Genomic DNA, 21,472 nt, shown 5'->3' on the forward strand with positions numbered 1-21,472 from the left:
TTAGTTTGTGGCACTTATTGCATTCGTTTGTTTCTGCACTGTACGTTGGCGCTGGGTTATGCTCTTAGATGCTTGTTTGAGGAAAGGACATGCACTTATAACTTCTGGTGACTAGTGTTGTGAAAATAAAGCTATCTTTCACACTTAGAGCGGATTTAAGAGTACAACGAAAGCTCTCAAGAGGCGTTTAGTTATATCAAAAGCAATAGGTTTATTATCAACAGAGTTATTCAGCCCAGCAATTCAACATGCATGGGTTCTAATAGCTTCACTCTCAATCGAGATCTGCCATAAAAAAACGCTTGAACATGGCAGCGTGATGATTTATGTAGGGTTCCTCCCATGGAGGCCCATTGGTCAAATCAAAGAAGCAGGCGGAGCGTGTTTGTACACGTAAGCCACCTGGTTGGAGCCTGGACAAATCCGTCCACACTGGCCCGTCCCAGAAGGCGTCGTCATCTGTCAGTGTGAGGTGAGATGTTGTAGAGAGTGGACCTGTGAAAAGTGGAAACTGCTAGGGCGTTGTCTCTTTCCTGTATCTCACTCGTCTATTGTTCTACCTTATCTAAGATGGCGGCCTATTCCTTGTGACGCAGTTAAATCAGTAATCTCCCTCTTGCTTCTCCCTTGCCCTAGCGTGTACTGTGTGTATTGCGTGAGTGGTTATCAAAGCTGCATAAGCTAGTGGCTATTAAAGCTGCATATAAGCTAGTGGCTATTAAAGCTGCATAAGCTAATGGCTATTAAAGCTGCATAAGCTAGTGGTTATTAAAGCTGCATAAGCTAGTGGTTATTAAAGCTGCATATAAGCTAGTTTTATCAATAAATCCCTCTCTTGACGTCTGAAGGACGTCACTTTCTTTACCTTCCTACCCTGTTCACACGCCTGTGTCTGGCTCTGCCTCACCTGACTCTAACATGCTGGTCTGCTCCTCCCATACTGGGTAGGCTCCATAGGGAGGGGGTGGTGGTGGTTCCTTGGAGAGGGCAGTGGTGATGAGACGGCCAACCAAAGAACGAATACAGGGTATTATACAACATCCACATGACACCAGTATTGCAATGAACACTCCCGCTGACACTGCTATTGACAAGATCAGGTTCTTCCATTTTCCAAACATGTTTTCCATCCAATCTCCAAATGGATTGTCTACACCTGATGCTTCCTGCATTTCTTTTGACAGTGCCTTCAGACTATTCAGTGCTTTTGTGACTGAACCGTCCGGCGCAGTGTTGTTGGGGATGATAGTGCAACACAGATCTCCAAACATTGAGCAAACACCCCCTTTTTCAGCTAGCAACATGTCCAAAGCCATTCTGTTCTGCATAGAAATCAAAGAAGTTGGGGCCAGCTGCTCAGCCAGGCCCTCTATTGCATCCCTAGTATGATTAGCCAAGCGAAGAACATTGTAATGCACATAATTAATACGATCAACATTTTTATTTACTGTTATCCATGGAATTATACTTACGATACTCTCAAAACCTGCTGCAATTTGGTCTACCAATTTGTATTCATTAGGCACTCCTCTGGGCACTCCGATTGCATCTATGTAGGTTGGACCTTTGTCCAGACTGAACTCAGTTCCAGCTGCTCTTTTTGCTAAGATATGTCTGCGTCTGCGTCGGGTCAGGCTTTGTACTTTGTTTTGCTCCTGTAGTATTTTGTCTCCCACTAAGGTAAGTGGCATTCCTAGCCTCACCATAGCACACACTCCCATTGTAGATGCTGGTATGTTAGAGAATAAGCGCAGACCCCCACAGTAGTAGAATAGTCGTCCCCTAGCCCAAGTACCTATCTCTGAGCCTGGTCGTGTCATATTGCACCAGTCTTCCGGCACCCTGCCTAGGTTGGTTTGAGCTCTATCGTTGGTGAAATGGTAACAGACATATCTGGATCCTAGTCCTTTGTAAGCTTTGAAATATCCTACTGCAGTTGCGTTGTCAATTGGTGGAAATATGGATGCCAGAGTCGTGCAATTTGGTGGAGTAGCCATTTTAGTCATATTTGTCATGCACGCGTATCCTGTTGGGTCAGATTCAGGATATAGTGGTGCTGGTTCGGTGAACATAGCTGGTCTTGCTGCAGCACAAGCTACACAGCCACCCATTTTGTTTTTTATAGCATTATCAACAATCCAATTTAACCAAACATTGTCGTTTCCATGTCCTGTAGCTAATTGGATCACCTGTTGGGGAGTCCATTTAGAGAAATCTTCTGACAAGACAATTGGTGGGTCCGGTGGTGGTGGTGGTCTCTCTTGTGTCTGGGTCAGAGTTTTGTTCACTACTGGTGGAATTATGTTTATCTGAATTCCTACTAGCGGGTCTTTGCCGGGGACTTCCACTAATAGGACGAACCATATTCTGTTTTTTCCTGTGCTGCTCTTGGTGACGTTGTTTAGAGACAGAGATAAGGGATTGGTTGTTGCTGAAAAGTCTCGTTGGAATTCTATTTTGTCCCATAAGGTCTTTCCCGTACGTTCCCATGCTATTCCCCCGTGTGGCTTCCACCTTCCTGTGTATTTTGTTACATGGCCCCAGGAATAACAATACGCAAACGACGGGGCGTACCCTTGATCCTCACATCTCTTGACTATGGACCAGTCAGCACACAAATACACATCATAACCCCTCCATCCTTCTGGTTTTCCTCCACAGTTGATCACATCACACAAGTCAAAAGTAAAAACGGTCTTGCTCCCCTTGGTGTAGTTTAAGGTCAGATATGCACCACACACTTTTGGTGGTGGCTGGTATGCCGGTTCTGAGGCATCTCTTTTTTGCCTACTCTTCCCTCTCTCGAGGTCGTTTTGAGTTTTGTTCACATCCTTGCTGCTTGTTGTCAGATTGCAGCTTGGATGAAGCTCAAACCCTGTCAGATTTTTCACTGCCTCTGGCAGACAACCATTGTTTCCGCTAGTTGGTTTGTTCACTGTTTTGTACCCCATTTCCAATCCCCAAATCAAGAATATCACCATTGCCACACACACCCCCATTAGGATCCATTTGGTTCTTTTACCTATGCCCATATCTTTCCAGGTGGTTGGGGGATGCCTCCCCAGTGGCTGGAGGTCCCTTCTTCCAAACAAATTACCCTGCATTTTGCGTCAGATCACCTCGGACCTCTGCTAGGGGTCTGGAACGCTCAGGTGCTGGGGCACAATGTGACAGGTGGTGCCAAGGTGCTCCTGATTTACCTATGACCTGGACCGAGTGTGAAGTAACCTCCTTCACTTCGTACGGCCCTGTCCACCTGGGGTCAGTCCACTTTCTCTTATGAACTTTGACCCTGACCCAGTCACCCACTCGGATGAGATTTTTTACTTCCTCCTGGTCCGCTGCACTGGTCCGCTGGACCTGTTTGGAGAGAGCCTCCGTGAGAGTGATTAATGCAGTCATATATGCCTTCATTTCTACTTGCTGCACATCTAAGGCCGGTATATGACTACCGTCTCTTGGAGGACCAGGCATTTGCCTCCCTGTCATTAACTCATGTGGTGAAAGATGCGTCTCATTTCCTTGTGTGCTCCTCATTGCCATTAGAGCTAGTGGTAAAGCTTCAACCCATGTCAGCTTTGATGCTGCACATGTTTTCGCTATTTTTGATTTTAGCGTCTGATTTGCCCTTTCTACCAAACCTTGTGACTGTGGATGATACACTGATCCATACCTATGTCTGATTCCTAGTCTGGCTTCCACTTCCTGCAAATGCTTATTGCTGAAATGTGAACCATTATCGGACCTTATGCATCTAGGAACCCCATAGCGAGGTATCAGTTCTGTTTGCAGCCACTTTATTACTGTCTGTGCGTCTTCTCGTTTGGTCGGGATTGCCTCCACCCACTTTGAGAATCTGTCCACCATTACCAAGATGTACCTTTTTCCTTGTACTCTGTTTTCATGTCCCATGTCAGTGAAGTCTATGCTGATGTCCTGGAAGCAGGCTGATGGTACAGGATAAGAGCCCATAGGTGTTTTGTACGGTTTCTTCACATTGTGATCCCCACAGGTGGTGCATTCGTCGCAGAAGAGGGACACCATACTTTCCATGTGTGGGTGCCACCACAGTGCTTGCATCCTTTGTAATGTTCTTTTCTTTCCTTCATGCGTTGGTCCATGTGCCTCTGGTATCAGTGAGACACACAATTCTGCCGGTGCTACCACTCTGCCATCATGGGATCTCCAAAGCCCACTTTCTCCTCTTGTTGCTCCTTTCCCTTGCCTTCTTCTGTATGTCAATCAGTGTTTCTTCAGTGATTTCTGGCTCTTGTATGGCTGTTCTCAGAACCATCTGTTTTGGTCTGTATCCTCCTATTTCTTTAGCAGCGTCATCTGCCATGTCGTTTCCCACACTTATTCTGGTCCTTGCTTTACCATCATGTCCTTTGCATTTCATGATTGCCACTCTGTTTGGTAGGCTCATAGCTTCCACCAGTGCCATGATTTCCTTTTTGTGTTTGATGGGTGCGTCCATTGATGTCGTGAATCCTCTTCTTCGCCACATGGGCCCATCAACGTGAGCTGCTCCATGTGCGTAAGCAGAATCTGTGAAGATGTTTACTGATTTTCCTTCTGCTATTTTCAGGGCTTGTATGAGCGCTTCGACTTCTGCCAGTTGCGCTGATGCCGGTTGAGGTAGGATCCCTTATGCTACTACTGAGTGTTTTAGATCTTCGTATTGTCTCACCACAGCATAGGATGCTATGTTTCCTTCTTCTCCTTTGTAGCAACATCCGTCCGTGTATAACCACATTTCTGCTTCTAGGATTGGTGTGTTTCCTAGGTCTGGCCTTAGTTTGTTTTCAATGATTGCCCTTGCTTCGCAGCTGTGTGGTTGATCTCCCTGTTGTAGTGATGATGCCATATTGATTCCTCCTGTTTCATAGACAATGTGTGCTCTTGTGCATTCCTTTTGAATTTTCGATTTTCTTGCAGCTCCGAACGTGAATTCTTTGCTTAGGAGGAATGCAGCCACCCCATGATGTGTGTGGATTTTCAGAGGGTGGCACATGACAATGTGGGATGTTTTCTCAATCGCCTTTGCAATTGCCGCCATGTGTCTTGTACAGGTGGATTGGCCAACTTCAACTGGGTCCAGCTTTGATGAGTGATACATGAGTACCTCTCTTTCTCCCCCTTTTTTCTGATACAAAACTGCATTTACCATCCCTCCTTTTTGTTCAGAAACATCTAGGTGGAAAGGGAGTGAATAGTCTGGAGCTTGAAGTGCCGATGCATGTGACAGAGTCTGCTTGAGAGTGGTGAACGCTTCTTCTGCTTCTTGTGTCCAAACTAGTGGGGCTGAGGTGTTTCTAGTTCCTGGTTCCTTAAGCAGGCTTCTGAGACAGGTGGTGAGGTCCGCGTAGTCCGGAATGTGACTGCGAGAGTAGCCTGTTAGACCCAGGAATGACAGCATGTGTCCCACGGTGCTAGGTCTGTCATGATGGAGGATGCTTTCTCTGTGGGCTGTGCTTACAGCTAGGCCGCTTGATGAGAGAGTTCGACCCAGGAAAGTGACTTGTCTCCTACATGTTTGGACCTTGGTTTTCTTGACTTTGTAGCCTTTTGAGGCTAATAGTTGCAGCAGAGTCTCAGTTGTCTCCAGGCATGTGGCTGCTGATGGGGCAGCAATCAGGAGGTCATCCACATATTGTATGAGGACGACACCATCCGGCACCTCTATGTCAGACAAGTGTAGTCTGAGATGATGGTTGAACAAACCTGGAGAACAACGATAGCCTTGTGGTAGGCGAGAATAGGTGTATTGCTGGTCGTTGAATGTGAATGCAAACAGTGTCTGTGAGTCTTTGTCCAGCGGGATGCTGAAGAAGGCGTTAGCGAGGTCAATTACTGTGAAATACGAGTGCTGTGGGCTGAGATTTGTCAAAGCAATGTGTGGGTCTGGAACCGGATATGACGCAGGTATTGTGGCAGCATTGATTGGTCGAAAATCTTGTACCATCCGCCATCCTGTGTTGGTTCCGGCCTTCTGTACTGGCAATATTGCTGTATTGTATGGTGATTGAGTTCTCACCAACACTCCAGCTTGTAGCAGACCTGCTATGGTCGGGGCGATGCCTGCGATTTGTTCTGGCTTTAGTTTGTACTGTGGATGCCAGATAGGAGGTGCCAATGGATCCAGCAGCGCCACCTTCACAGGTTTGACCGTTGCCAATTTTCCCACATCATAAGGGCCTGTCGTCCATAGCTTCTTAGGTACGCCTTCCAATAGAGCTTGAGTTGCTGGATGGTCAGTGCATGGTTTACCATGATGTCGTGGCAGTGGTAAATGCTCAGGCAGTGTGTGTTCTTTGGTAGTGATGACCCATCGCCACATATCTTCTTCTGTTGCCTTCAGCAGTCCTGCTGTATCTGTGTGTACCCATGACAATGTATGTGCTCTTTTTATCATTGGGCCGAGTCCTCTGGCCTCTTGTCCAAATCCAACCGCTAGGGTGACATGTGGAGCCGATTCTTTGCTGAGACCATACCACTTGGTCTGAAAATCATCCAATATCACTGCTGCAGCCACTCCTTCTTTTCCACAATACACATCATGACATATGATTATTGGAGTTAGGTGTGCCATATTGTTGTCCCAATCTTCAGCATATGGGCAGTCTGGATCGTCCGTGACATTCATAGTGCAGTGCACATATGGCAGAGGAGTTTTATATGGATGCAGTCTTTGAATTTGTTCTCTGTGTATGTTGAACCAGAATTGAATTGTTGGTGTGCTTGGTCCTGTGACTAGACATCTCAGCCAGTACACTTCTTCATCCAATGATTCCACATTAATGGATGTTTGTGGCATTGATAGTATTCGCACAGGCATTGATAGTGTGCTCGCAGGGGGAGGGTCCAGTGAGACCTGGACCCCGTCGTTGTTTAGCCATATTGTTAGGCCTAATTTTGACATCAGATCTCGGCCCAGTAGATTTACTGGGCAGTTTGGAGCTGATAGGAAACTGTGTGACCATTGTTGACTTCCTATTTGGACATTTAGAGGTTTAGTGCACCACTGGCGTTCTGGCGCGCCTGAGACCCCAACCACTGACACATATTTAGATGACAGGACCTGTGGAGACGTGAGGCTAGAATATGTTGCCCCTGTGTCCACCAAAAATGTGTGTTCCTGTCCATTTATTGTGCAAGTGAGAGTTGGCTCACTCGCTAGTCCAAATTTCATGATGCCGGTGCCAGGTGGTTGTGGGGTGTCCTAGTAGGGTTGATTGGAATACCCCCACTGTGTTTGTAGTGCCTGGTTGACATGAGGCGTCCATGGCTCAGTGCTTCCTAGTGGCAGCTGGTATGGCTGTCCAGCTTGATTCTGGCTTCTTGGATCCTGATTGCCTCTCCCTCTCTGGTACCTTCCTCTTCCTCTGGGTCCTCCTCCTCTTCCACGTGGTGGGCCTTGTTGTTGCGGCTGATCACGTGAGCGGCAGTCACGTGAGTAGTGACCTGGTTTTCCACAGTTGTAGCAGTAGAAAGTTCCTCCTTGGCCACCCCCTTGGGCGCCTCCTCTTTGTCCTCCTCGTTGGTTTTGTTGCCATGGTTGCTGCACCATCATTACAGGGAACACGTGTTCTGCTTGTGTTTCCTGTTGAGCCATCTGCTTCTTTTTGTCTTTAGCAGTCTTTTGAGCCGAGTCCAGGTCTGCCAGCTGTCTCTTCATTAGTGCCACTTGCAGTGCCTTGAGCTCCACATCTGATCCTTCCACTGCTGCTCTGTGTTTATCATAGTGATGCAGTACATGTTCTCTCCATGCAGGTTGAGTGAAGGAGGCGATAGCCACGGTGTTTTCAATCGCCTCTCTTACCTTTCCGGGCAACCCTTTGGTCACCATGCTCCTCCAGAGTGCCAATGATGTCTGAGATGCATCTGGGGATTCTCTAAATGTTGTTCTCCATACTTGCTCAGCGTGAGCTAGGAGATCTGCAGCAGCCTCCCCAGGCTTGGCCATGAAGGTTGACATTTGGCTGTGGTCTGTTGGGGTAGGGTACTCTCTCCTTATGGCCTGATGTAGTGCCTGCCTGACACTGCCTATGGGCATGGGGTCCGCCACGTTTGTGCTTCCCGCTGCGGCTTCAAGCTTTTGCAGTGTGTGCGGGTCTGATGCTCTGGCCAGCAGGCCTCTGTAGTCACCAAGTGCCAGTTCGTAGGTCGATGTGTATTTATCTAGCTCGTCTAGCCATGGCTCTGCTCCTGAAGTCAGTGAAGGCAGTGCGGCCAGCAGTGTTGTCATGTCCATGAAGGAGAAGGGAGTAAATGCCATCTGGCGAGGGGCTGCTACTGTTGGAGCTGCTCTGAGGGGCAGCTGACGTGATGCAGGCCGGTATTGTTTTCCACTGCGCGTTGTTGATGGGTCTGTGGCAGATCCTATGAACTCTCCATTCAGCGTTAGCCTCTTTATCTCTTGTGTCTGTAGCCATGCTTGTTCGTGGGCTGTCTGTGCAGCTAGTTCGGTCAGCTCCTCCTCTTCCGTTGGATCGGGAGCCCACAGGTTCGTTCCTGGTATAGCACGTCCCCTAGCTTCCCCGTAAGGCGCATAGGGCCCTGCTGCTGCACGCTCTTTTCCCAGCTTTGTGAGCTCCCCCAGTTGTTGTTCCAGGATTTCAATTTCGCCTTGTACGTCTTCTTCTTCTCTTTGTTGTTGACGGTCTCTGATTGAGTCGCTCATTCTGTGCAGAGTTTCGAGTGTTTCTGCCAATTCGAAATCATCGTTGTTTGGCCCGATGTTTGCTTCAACAGTTGGTCTAGGTGTAGTTGCGGGTCCGGGTGTGTTTGCCAGTACTAGGGTGTCAAGGTGAGCCATCAGGTGTCCCACAGTCTTCTCGACTTGCTTCGCCCTTCTTCTTCTCTCCTTTTCCTCTACTGAGACAGGTATCTGCAGCTCTCCTCCTTCTACTGCGAAGACTCCTTTCAGGTACCCCTTTGTTACTGGTCTTACTGGAGCCTGCACGAAAGGGTTCGTGGGCACATAATCTGGAGGTGGAGGTGGCAGGTCAGGGTACAGTTTGCTTTGTTCATGCTCATGCTTGTCTTTGTCGGTTGGGGCGAACGGATTGTTGTCATATGGGGGAGGGGCTGAGGGTGAGGGTGCTAGGGCCGGAAACATGCCTCTGCTGTGTTTGGTGGCCTCTAGCGGTGAGCTTGCTGCTTCAGCTTCCAGCTTCATCTTGTCCCATGCATCTTTGCCAGCCTGCTCCATCCATTCCTTCTGTTTTTCAGTGGGAATCGGCTTCCTGTCCATCCTTTTCTTGTCATAGTCGAAGCACCTTTTGATGTAGGGCCACACCCCTTTTTCTTCAGCCGCTTGGTTTGACGCCTTTCTTTTTCCCATGTTTACACATTTAGGATTTCTGTCCTCCCAGTCCTTCTTCTTCTCTTCATAGTGTCTCACCACTTCTTTGCTTATCTGTTGCAGCTCCTCTTCCGTTGGAGGACGATTCAGCCGTTCTCCATCCCAAATATCTTTATCCTTCCATCTCTTTATCATTCTCTTGTACGCTTGCTGCTCCACTGGCCAATGCTTCCTTCTTCCATTCATCCTGCTCTGATCCTGGACATCATTCTCCAAGGTGCACAGATAAGTGCTCACTTTCCCTGCCATGTCAACCTTCTCTTCACTGTCTTCACTAATGTGAAATATAAAATGTTTGGATGCAGGATTCCCAAATGTCCACCAGATGGAGCCAAAGCTCCTGTCAAATGTTCTGTGTGCAGTTCGTGAAGTACCAACAGAGGGAGCCAAAGCTTCTCCCAAATTTTCTTCAGCCCTCTGACCTTGGAGTAGATACAAACTCCCTAAAGCTGCACCTGTTTCTTATCAGGAATGCTTTCACTCCCTTATTTTCCCAGCGTCTGTCTGACTGAATGAATGCCTGCTCTGTTTTCGCTTCTAAATTTGTTGACGGTCCCTATGGAACACAATTTCCAATAAATCTGTAGTCTTTGTAACTACACCAGTAAAACTGACACGTATATTAACCCTCAGCTGTCTCTCTGTCACATGTACGCTTCACGCAATCACTCTCATCCATTCCAAATTGAAATCATACACTGCCGTCTCTGAAATACGCACAAATCACATATAGGTCTGTTCTTTAGCGTTTTCACGAGCACGGTCCCGAGGGAAATGACCTCACTCAACAGTTAATCCACTTTCTCAAACTCAGCAACCCGACTGCCGTGCGGCTGGCCTCTCAGCCACCGCACAAATGACAAACTGCTTTTCAGCAAACAAATAATAAACAATTCTTTCCCTAACCGACAACACAAACTGTGCTACTGTTAATGTATCACAACAACCGCTGCGTATTGTGAAATACAAATGCAGTAACTGCTCTGGCCGGGGATCGAACCCGGGCCTCCCTCGTGGAAGGCAGCTATGCTAACCACTATACCACCAACGCAGTATATCAACAAAACAATTTAAAACACTTATCTCAAACTTTGCGCTCTCGTACAGAAACTTCGTCGAGGTTACTCTAAGCAGAGATAATATGGTTTTACACTGCACGCTACTCACAAGCCTGGTGTCCGGAGACTTGATGTCTTGATACGGTAATTTCACGGTCAATTTTCTCTCTTTTATCAATGACTTTTGACATATATCCCGTCATGTTATGCAGATTCTTCGTAGCCCAAAACGTCTTATAAATTACGGTAAAGATTACGCTATCTGTGGCATGAATTCGAATGCTTCGTGCTCCACGCGTGTCCGCGTTTTACGCTACTTCACTCTACAATACCACAGGTGCGTTATCTTTCGCCTTTTATCTTACGTTTTCTGTTGGACTCATTCACTCATGTGTACAGACCCCCCAAATGGCTGTATAACAACTCTGTTGCAGGTTGATTACTCTGTATAAGTACACAGTTCGGTCAGTCTGATAAAATTTGGATTATGTCTATAAATACAATATGCAGAATTCAGTTAAATAGGCTTCTGCTCACCTTAGTTTGTTGTACCGGTACTATCAGACTTTCCCCGAGCTGCAGGCACGGCACCGGTGGCAAATACCGGGCTCCCAGCCCCAGGGGAGACACGCCTTTTGGTTCTGAAATCACAGATAGAGGTCCGTTATAGCTCCAATCCGATGTGCTCTGTATCAAGTTGCCCGCATTCTCCACCAATTTTGTTGTGAAAATAAAGCTATCTTTCACACTTAGAGCGGATTTAAGAGTACAACGAAAGCTCTCAAGAGGCGTTTAGTTATATCAAAAGCAATAGGTTTATTATCAACAGAGTTATTCAGCCCAGCAATTCAACATGCATGGGTTCTAATAGCTTCACTCTCAATCGAGATCTGCCATAAAAAAACGCTTGAACATGGCAGCGTGATGATTTATGTAGGGTTCCTCCCATGGAGGCCCATTGGTCAAATCAAAGAAGCAGGCGGAGCGTGTTTGTACACGTAAGCCACCTGGTTGGAGCCTGGACAAATCCGTCCACACTGGCCCGTCCCAGAAGGCGTCGTCATCTGTCAGTGTGAGGTGAGATGTTGTAGAGAGTGGACCTGTGAAAAGTGGAAACTGCTAGGGCGTTGTCTCTTTCCTGTATCTCACTCGTCTATTGTTCTACCTTATCTAAGATGGCGGCCTATTCCTTGTGATGCAGTTAAATCAGTAATCTCCCTCTTGCTTCTCCCTTGCCCTAGCGTGTACTGTGTGTATTGCGTGAGTGGTTATCAAAGCTGCATAAGCTAGTGGCTATTAAAGCTGCATATAAGCTAGTGGCTATTAAAGCTGCATAAGCTAATGGCTATTAAAGCTGCATAAGCTAGTGGTTATTAAAGCTGCATGTAAGCTAGTTTTATCAATACTAGTTCTCTCGAAAACCGATGTTGAATACACTTATTGTAAGTCGCTTTGGATAAAAGCGTCTGCTAAATGACTGTAATGCAATGTAATGGCTCGCAGTCATGCCGAACAATACGTGATATTGTGGTAAATCTTCCAGATATATTAGTTTGTGTATAATTGTGTTTGCAGTGTGTAAAATGGCTGTTATGATGATTTTGCCAAGACTTGTTTTGTTAATTCGGTATATAATATGTGTGGAGCATTCATTATATTTGTTTGTGAAATGTGCATTCTACGACATGCTACCACATTAAACGGTCTCGCTCGAACTCCAAATGGGGCTCGGTCGTCGGCAGAAGGATGTTAACTGTTCATCAGAGTGATGGCCTTTTGGATGAAATCGTTCTTGTGTCTGGTTGTTTTGGTCGACAGTGTTCCCGGAGAAAAGATCCTGAAAATGTTGTGTCCAGGGGCTGAAGGGTCTGCAGTGATTTTTCCTGCTCCCTTTCTGACTCTGGACTTGTATAAGTCCTGGATGGAGGACAGGGTTACATCAATGATTATTTCTGCTGTATTGACTGCCATGTTTGGTGGCTGATCCAATCCACACAGTGATGGATGAGCAGACTGGATGGTGCAGAAATATGTCAGCAGCTCCTAAGGCATGTTTAACTTCCTGAGCTGGAGCAGGAAGTACATCCTCTGCTGGGTCTTTTTACTGATGGTTTTTACTATGTTGAAAGTCCATTTGAAGTTTAAGAGCATTAACTCCAGGCTGTTCTGACCGCACCAGAGGGCCAACTGTTCAACCTTCCGTTTGTGTGCTGACTTGTCACCATCCCGGATCATGACAATGACCATTATTTCGTCTGCAAACTTGAGGAGTTTACCAGACAGGTCTCCTGAGGTGCAGACGTTGGGGTAGAGGGAGAAGATCAGTGGGGAGAGCACACATACCTGGGGGGTGCCAGTGCTGATGATCCGGTCTCTGGATGTGTTTTTCCCAGGCGGCAACCACCGTTACTGAAAAGTAAAGCCAATGGTTCCCCATTGGATTTGTCTTAAACTTGTATTATTTAAAATGGCAAACAGGGGGCGACTCCTCTGGTTGTATAGAGGGCTATGAGAAAATTACTCTACTTCTCTCTTGATTTATTACCTCAGTAAACATTGTAAACATGAGTTTATGATCTCAATCTCTAGTTTCAAGTCTTCTTCAATACAGCATGGTGTTCATTTAGTAAATGATGGTCCATTTAGAGTCAAATAGACCATAAATCAGGGTACGCCTTAGGGCGGGGCGACCTTGTAATTGACAGATTTCTACCCCTAACAGAGCTGTATACAGCATATCTATGTCATACCTACGCAGTCCAATTAGGATTTCCGTTCACTGGTTGCAAAAAGTCAAGATGGGGATGGCCGTAATCCAAGATGGCGACGGCCAAAGAGCTGAACTCGAGGCAAACCAATGGGTAACGTAACAGCAACTACGTCAACTTCTTATACAGTCTAAGGAATTTCCCCAGCCTCACCTGCAGCCTCTTGTCTCTGTGGTGGGAAAAATCTCCCCACGATGAAAGTGGAGCAAGCCAGCCCACGTGGACTGCTAGCTTTGCAGTCACACGGCGCTAAAAACGTTACCGAAACTGGTTTACCGTTAAAAGGAATTTAATCCTGCTGATGCAAGTACAGTTATACAATGGAGTACATTACTCCCATGAAATATTACACCATTTAACCCACTTTGGAAAAAACTCTTCCATGATCCCAGGAGACACGTCTGTCCTAGGATCCAACGCTAACGAGAAGAGAAAAACGCTTCCTATCCCCGCCCTCATATCCGTTCGAAACTCCTCCCCTACCGTCTATCCCAATTCCTATTGGCTAACTCCCAGGAGCGTATTCGCCTGTCTGTCTCTCTGTCCCTGAGTTCACTAACACATTCAATGTCGGTCAGTTATTGCTTAATCCCTTCTATAATAATCCTTCAGTATAAAAGTTTAACTTATGCTATTTTTTAGCTACTAATCCTAAAACACTTTATGCTTATCTTAATTATGCATTTCCAAAACACTTATGAGTATGACTAAATATGAATTCTTAATTATGAATCATTAAACACTTTTATTATAACTTCTAAACACACAGTTCTACGCTCAAATTTCCTACATCTCTCAGAAAGTTTGTGATCCATTGACAGGTGGAGGCTAGGACAGTTAGCTGGGTGAGTTTGGATTTCTCGGATGAGAGTATTGAATGCCAAGCTGAAGTCCACAATCAGGGTTCCTGGGTATGTCCCTGCAGAGTCAGGGTGTTGCAGTGCAGTCACACATTTACTGCATCATCCACTGACATGTTTGTCATTGTGTACCTGGCCTGTTTGTATGTCTGTCCCCACTACTGTAGGCCTCCTCCTTGGCCTGACGAAGCTCTCTGAGTTCTGCAGTAAACCAGGGCTTATAACTGTGGTATGTGCAGAATGTTTTAGTCGGCACACGTCTTCACAAAACCTGATGTAAGATGTCACAGTGTAATGTCCCTATAGTGTACACCTCTACTTAGCATTGAATGTAAACCATAAGGTGTGGAATTGTCCAATCCTTCGTTGCTGCCAAACATCCTTCTCACCAAAGTAATTGCTGAGATTTTCCTTCAAACTGAGTCTAATAAACAGTACGATCGCTAAAACATAACAGCAAAACAGTTTGTTATATATCAAAAAGCTTTTCTTTAAGAAAATATCGCTGATGCTACAACTGATCCTCTGTGACGGTTGTGGTTTGGCTGTGGTCCTCCACCCCCAACTCTCCCTCCTGCAGACAGATTTAACAGTTTACTTCAGACAGTTGACTCTTCTCTTGTTCTAATTCAGGAAGCTCCTGACAGATTAAAGTACATACTGTCAAAATAGCTGAGGCGTGTGAGTGTTCACCTGTGTTTGTGCATACGTTCATGTGTGTTAGTGTGTGTTATCAGATAGGTTCAATCTTGGAGGCAAAGGACTCTCAGCATTTCTGCTCAACAGGGATTTAAGGTATAAAGCTGGTTGACAGGAAAAACAGCTTCCTTTATAGGGCCTCACTAAACCCTTGTGAAACACACACAAACACACACACACATGCTGCTCCCACACTTGCTGTCGAGTTGACTGGCATCTTGGCAGACAGACCTGCCCACCCATAGATGCTCTTCTTTCTCTCATCCTTCAGCACAGAGTGACAGCTTCCTTTCTGTGCACGCTAGCATCCTAACTGAAATGCCTTGCTTATCTTCACGCGATAGCCCCACACACGTGCACACCCAAACACACCATGTCACATCACATCTGCTGTCAGCTCTCATCTCTCCTGCCCTATAAAAGAGAAGTTATCACCAGCTAAACTAGGGAGGGGCAACATCCACCACTCAGACAGAAAAATACGCTGAGCATTAATGCCAGCTTTGCAAGAACCTCAGTTATTCTGGTGGCTGCCAGTCTTTTTGTTTGTGGAGCCAAACTGTTGGCTCCTTTTGTGTGTCTGTCATACATAGTGTTCTCTTGTCAATCAGTATGATTGCTGCTAAATATAATGCATGTTCAAGTATAGTGATATTCAGTGTTCACCAAGTTGTCACCAAATCTTGAGCAGCGCCAAACCAAAATAGAATGAAACTTCTAAGAAGTATTTGTCAGGATCCAGGATTCCCCTGTCTGTTGTGGTGTGCCATGTGCTCTGTTTGTCCTCTGCCTTCAGACACCTCCCAGGGCCGCACCCTTAATCGTGCACGGCTGAGGACACTCAAGCTGATCACCTCCTGCAGCCTGACACACCAGACTCAGGGCCCCTTAATGAGTAGCCTGCCACTATATAAACTCTGGTCCTGCAGTCTGGGAGTGTCAGGTTGTACCGTCTTCAACCCGCTGAAACCCTGTGGATTACACTCCACGGCTCTGCCCTCCTTGTGTTTGTGGATGCGCTCCGCCGCTCTGCTCTCGTTGTGGTCTACGGATTACACTCTGTCGACTCCAGTATCGAGCCACGGGACTTCACGCCGTCAACTCACCAGCCCTCCAGTGTCGAGCCACGGGACTCACACCATCGATCTGTCAACTCTCCAGTGTCGAGCCACGGGACATCACACTGTCGATCTGCCACTCGGGTGTCGGACCACGGGCTCCACACCTGCACCCACCTGTCTATAAATAAAACCTGTTTAACATTCACTCCTGTCTCCTGTGGTCTTGCGTTTGGGTCCTATCTGTGAACTCCCGTGACAGAACGACCTGACCATAATGGACCCAGCAACCACAGGAGCAGCTACGCTGGCCGGATATAGCACGCAGCTGGAGGCACACCAGCAGAGGCTCATGGAGATGCGTCAAGCCCTGCAATCCATGGAAGCTGAGGTCTCTGAGGGGGACCCAGCAACCACAGGAGCAGCTGCGCTGTACAGCACTACCAGGCTGCTGGAGGAGACGAGACGTTCCCTGGCGAAGATGAGACGTTTCGCTGCTGAGGTTTCTCGGGTTGGCTGGTGCGGGCAGGAACTAGCCCGGACAGTCAAGTCTCCACCAGTTCCAGCACCCGCACTATTCCCGCCTGTCCTCGCTCCGCCGGTCTGGGAATCCCCCGTGCCGGCTCCGAGTCCCTATGATGGAACACTGGGGAAGTGTCAAGGCTTCCTGGTGCTATGCCAACGGGTGTTTGACCGACAGCCCCTGACTTTCGCCTCAGACAGGTCCAAGGTGTCTTACGTGGTCTGCTTACTGCGGGGAAGGGCTTTGGACTGGGCCATGTACACAGTGAGCAGCGACCAGCCTAATACTGTGGGGTATGTGGACTTTGTGACTGCTCTGATGAGAGTTTTTGACCCTCTGGGGAACTCTGAGTATAGGGTCAAGCACCTTCTCAGCCGGAGACGGAGCCATGCAAGGGTAGCGGAACACTCGGTGGCCCGGTCGACTCCGGCTCCCCGTAGTCAGACTGCATTGCAGCCAGCTCCTGTTCCTGTCACCTCTTCACCACAGCCAGCTCCGGTTCCTACCGCCTCTGCGGCACAGCTTGCGCCAGTCCCGGCCGCCGCCGTCTCCGTACCGCAGCGACCTCCAGTCCCGGCCGCCGCCGTCGCAGTGCAGCAGCGACCCCCAGTTCCCGCCGCTGCCGTCCCGGAGCAGCAGCAACCTCCAGGTCCCGCCGCTGCCGTCTTGGAGCAGCAGCGACCTCCAGTCCCGGCCGCCGCCGTCGCAGTGCAGCAGCGACCTCCAGTCCCGGCCGCCGCCGTCGCAGTGCAGCAGCGACCTCCAGTTCCCGCCGCTGTCATCCCGGAGCAGCAGCAACCTCCAGTTCCCGCCGCTGTCATCCCAGAGCAGCAGCGACCTCCAGTCCCGGCCGTCGCAGTCGCAGTGCAGCAGCGACCTCCAGTTCCCGCCGCCACCGTCCCGGAGCAGCAGCAACCGCCAGGTCCCGCCGCTGCCGTCCCGGAGCAGCAGCGACCTCCAGTTTCCGCCGCTGCGTCCCGGAGCAGCAGCAACCTCCCGGTCCCGCCGCTGCCGTCGCAGTGCAGCAGCGACCTCCAGCTCCCGCCGCTGCCGTCCCAGATCAGCAGCGACCTCCAGTTCCCGCCGCTGTCATCCCGGAGCAGCAGCGACCTCCAGTTCCCGCCGCTGTCATCCCGGAGCAGCAGCGACCTCCAGGTCCTGCCGCTGCCGTCCCGGAGCAGCAGCGACCTCCAGTCCCAGCTGTGGTCTCGGAGCCGCAGCTATCCCCGGACCTCGCGGCCGCGGAGCCAGAGCCGCTCGCTGGTCCTGCCGCCGCAGCTCCAGTTTCTGCCGCCGCAGCTCCAGTTCCTGCCGCCGCAGCTCCAGTTCCTGCCGCCGCAGGGCCAGCGCCAGTTCCTGCCGCCGCAGCTCCAGTTCCTGCCGCCACAGCTCCAGTTCCTGCCGCCGCAGGGCCAGCTCCAGTTCCTGCCGCCGCAGCTCCAGTTCCTGCCGCCGCAGGGCCAGCTCCAGTTCCTGCCGCCGCAGCTCCAGTTCCTGCCGCCGCAGTCCCAGTTCCCGCCGCAGCGCCAGCTCCAGTTCCTGCCGCGGCCGCCTCTACGCCAGTTCCTGCCGCCGCAGCGCCAGCTCCAGTTGCTGCCGCCTCTACGCCGCAGCCCGCTCCAGTGCCTGCCGCCGCAGCGCCAGCTCTAGTTCCTGCCGCTGCCACCTCTACGCCGCAGCCCGCTTCAGTTCCTGCCGCCTCAGCGCCGCAGCCCGCTCCAGTTCCTGCCGCCTCAGCGCCGCAGTCCGCTCCAGTTCCTGTCGCCGCCTCCGTGCCGCAGCCTCTCCCACACCCGGCCGCCGTCCCAGAGGCGCAACGACCTCCAGTTGCCGTCTCTGAGCGGCAGCGACCTCCAGTGCCCGCTGCCGTCTCTGAGCAGCAGCGACCTCCAGTGCCCGCTGCCGTCTTTGAGCAGCAGCGGCCTCCAGTGCCCGCTGCCGTCGCGGAGCAGCAGAGACCTCCAGTACCTGCCACTGCGGCACCAGCATCCTATTCTCCAGAGCCCTTCCGCCCGCCCGGCCGCCCGCCGGAGCACCCGGGGCCGGAGCCCTTCCGCCCGCCCGGCCGTCCGCCGGAGCACCCGTGGCCGGAGCCCTTCTGCCCTCCCGGCCGTCCGCCGGAGCGCCCGTGTCCGGAGCCCTTCTGCCCTCCCGGCCGGCCGCCGGAGCACCGGGGGCCGACGCTCTTCGGCGGCCCCGTGGCGGGTCAGATCCTGTCACCCCTCCTCCGGACCCCCGCCGCCCACCCTAGTCGGCCTTATAGCTGTGGGGACATCCCTCCTCCGGACCCCCTCCACCCGCCCTGTGTTGGGTCTTGTGTTACGTCTGGAATCCGTGCCTTAAGGGGGGGGTACTGTCAGGATCCAGGATTCCCCTGTCTGTTGTGGTGTGCCATGTGCTCTGTTTGTCCTCTGCCTTCAGACACCTCCCAGGGCCGCACCCTTAATCGTCCACGGCTGAGGACACTCAAGCTGATCACCTCCTGCAGCCTGACACACCAGACTCAGGGCCCCTTAATGAGTAGCCTGCCACTATATAAACTCTGGTCCTGCAGTCTGGGAGTGTCAGGTTGTACCGTCTTCAACCCGCTGAAACCCTGTGGATTACACTCCACGGCTCTGCCCTCCTTGTGTTTGTGGATGCGCTCCGCCGCTCTGCTCTCGTTGTGGTCTACGGATTACACTCTGTCGACTCCAGTATCGAGCCACGGGACTTCACGCCGTCAACTCACCAGCCCTCCAGTGTCGAGCCACGGGACTCACACCATCGATCTGTCAACTCTCCAGTGTCGAGCCACGGGACATCACACTGTCGATCTGCCACTCGGGTGTCGGACCACGGGCTCCACACCTGCACCCACCTGTCTATAAATAAAACCTGTTTAACATTCACTCCTGTCTCCTGTGGTCTTGCGTTTGGGTCCTATCTGTGAACTCCCGTGACAGTATTTTGTTAATCAGCCTGAATCCCCCATACAAGGTACTGCTGCCACTAGAGCAAAACAGTCTGCCTACAAGAAATTATGTTTGTTTACGACTCATTTGTTTTGTCATATAAGTTTTTGAAACATAAATGTTGCCTGCATTATGTTAACTGGCAACGTTTTTTTACCATCCAGTAAAAGCTAAGTTCATGTAAAGAACTATATATTTGTCACCTGTTTTCAAAGATTTATGTCTATAGTCACAACCAATTTGTCTGTTGATATTAGGGATAATTCAATCATTTTAGTATCATATATTATTATTGTGTACCTGTGTATTTTGTCATACATATTTGAAACACAAATTTGAAAACAGAAGTTCCCATGAAAGTTAGGTTCCATGTCTCCTTTTTCAGCAGACATTTTTGGTGTCAGTTGGTAGAAGCATTAATATACATTTTTCACTCATTGTAAACAACATATAGCTTCAATGAAGACCTAGAACAATATACACGCACACACACACTGCCACTAACTCAGAAGTTTGGGGTCACCTGTAATTTTTATGTTTTTCTTTCTTTCCTTCAATAATAACTATTTTGAGAGAGACAACGATATTTTACTTTGGACTCCAAATGTATTATTTACATTTGAAATAGTTTTGGCCCCAAAGGAAAAAGAATGAAATGATTAAATCTTACATTTAGTCGATGTCCCCACAGTGTTGCATGCCGGGAGAGAATACTGTTGTAACCAATTTCCCCCCAAATACCCTGCTATTTTCCAGTTAAACCAGGGGCTGAATAGGTTTAAACTGTGATTTGTCAGTATGTTTAGCTGATATTCTTTGATCCAATTCCAATAGTGCTAACCCTACACAGACTTTATTGTGACGTTTGAAGAATAGTGTTGCTTAACCCTTCTGTTAATATTCCAAACTTTTTAGTGGTAGTATATAAAGATATATATATATACATAACTCTGTCTCCTGTCTCCGATCTTCTCCAGCTGCTGTTGATTACCTGGCAAAGAACGTCAGCCTGTCCAGTCAGCGCAGGATGAAGCTGGCCGACCACTCAGCTGTACTGGGACTGCTGCAGGTCGAGACTGGCCAGGCCTACTAGTACTCATCAGACATGCATGCAACATGACACCTGGTCACCAGCACAACCCGCACCTCCTGTTACCATCCATACAAATCTCCCAGAGATCGTGTGTGTGTGTGTGTGTGTGTGTGTGTGTGTGTGTGTGTGTGTGTGTGTGTGTGTGTGTGTGTCTGTCACTATACAGTGAATTGGGCTGATAATAAGCTTTTTTATACTATATTTCATGTAAGTGTTTCTCCAGTGGTTAAGGATTGAATGATACAGCTGTCCAAGCTTTAAACATTCCCCATGGGACCAACCAAATCCACGACAAGTATTTCCACTGTTACAAATATTATTTTTTATTTGTTGTTTTTATTGCACTACATTTTGTACACAGCATTGGTGGATTCTAACTCAACTGGATAACTATAAACTAGTGATATAAACAATTACTTTGTGAACCCTGAGCAAAGTATTTTGGACTGGGTGTAATCTATTACTTGCTATTTAAAATATGTTTGACTAAAACAGCTTTTATGTGAGTCAGCAAAACACTAAATTATGTATTATGTCATCCTATAATGATGTTTTTTTTGTCTCAATTCATGGCACCCAGAGGGAATTCCCGTCAGTTTGCACCTATTGTGTCGTTGAATTAGGGCTGCACAATTAATCGAATTTTAATCGCGATCACGATTTTGTCTGCCACGATTAAATGAGCATGATCGTCTGCGATATTGACGTTTAAAATGCGTGCTCTGCTACATATCAAATCAAGCGCTTCCTCAACTAACAGTCAGCCGACCACCAGGGGGCGAACGAGATGGGAGGTGTCATGCGCGCACCCTGCAGACTCCGCTATTAGTAGAAGAAGAGAGACTGACAACAGAGCAGAGCAGACGTGTGTCGTGTGAAAGCTAAATCAGGAGCAGAAGGCGAGGAGCTAGCCCCTCGAAAAGGGGATGTACAGTATAAAGAGAACTGGATACAGCTTTGGGGGCAGCAGCCCTTTCATTCCCATGAAAGTTGCTCAGTGGCGCATGAAGCAAAAATAGTAAAAATATAAAACTTCAATGTCAAGAATTCCGATAGAAATCTTCCGCATTATGTGGCCCAAAGATCATGTGC

General features: G+C 48.8%; 1 protein-coding gene across 2 annotated transcripts in view; it reads left to right on the plus strand.

Moving 5' to 3' along the window:
- LOC306781509 (paired box protein Pax-7-like) overlaps positions 1-20,380 on the plus strand; it is a gene marked incomplete at both ends in the record, with an annotated part of 118,636 nt that extends 98,256 nt beyond the window's left edge. For both annotated transcript variants that reach the window (XM_079274391.1, XM_079274392.1), the window contains one exon: positions 20,265-20,380. In XM_079274391.1, coding sequence (XP_079130517.1) covers positions 20,265-20,380 — 116 coding nt within the window. The remainder of the gene's footprint in view (positions 1-20,264) is intronic.
- Positions 20,381-21,472: the final 1,092 nt, after the last annotated feature.

Source organism: Melanostigma gelatinosum, assembly GCF_949748355.1.
Source record: "Melanostigma gelatinosum genome assembly, chromosome: 8".
Taxonomy (NCBI): domain Eukaryota; kingdom Metazoa; phylum Chordata; class Actinopteri; order Perciformes; family Zoarcidae; genus Melanostigma; species Melanostigma gelatinosum.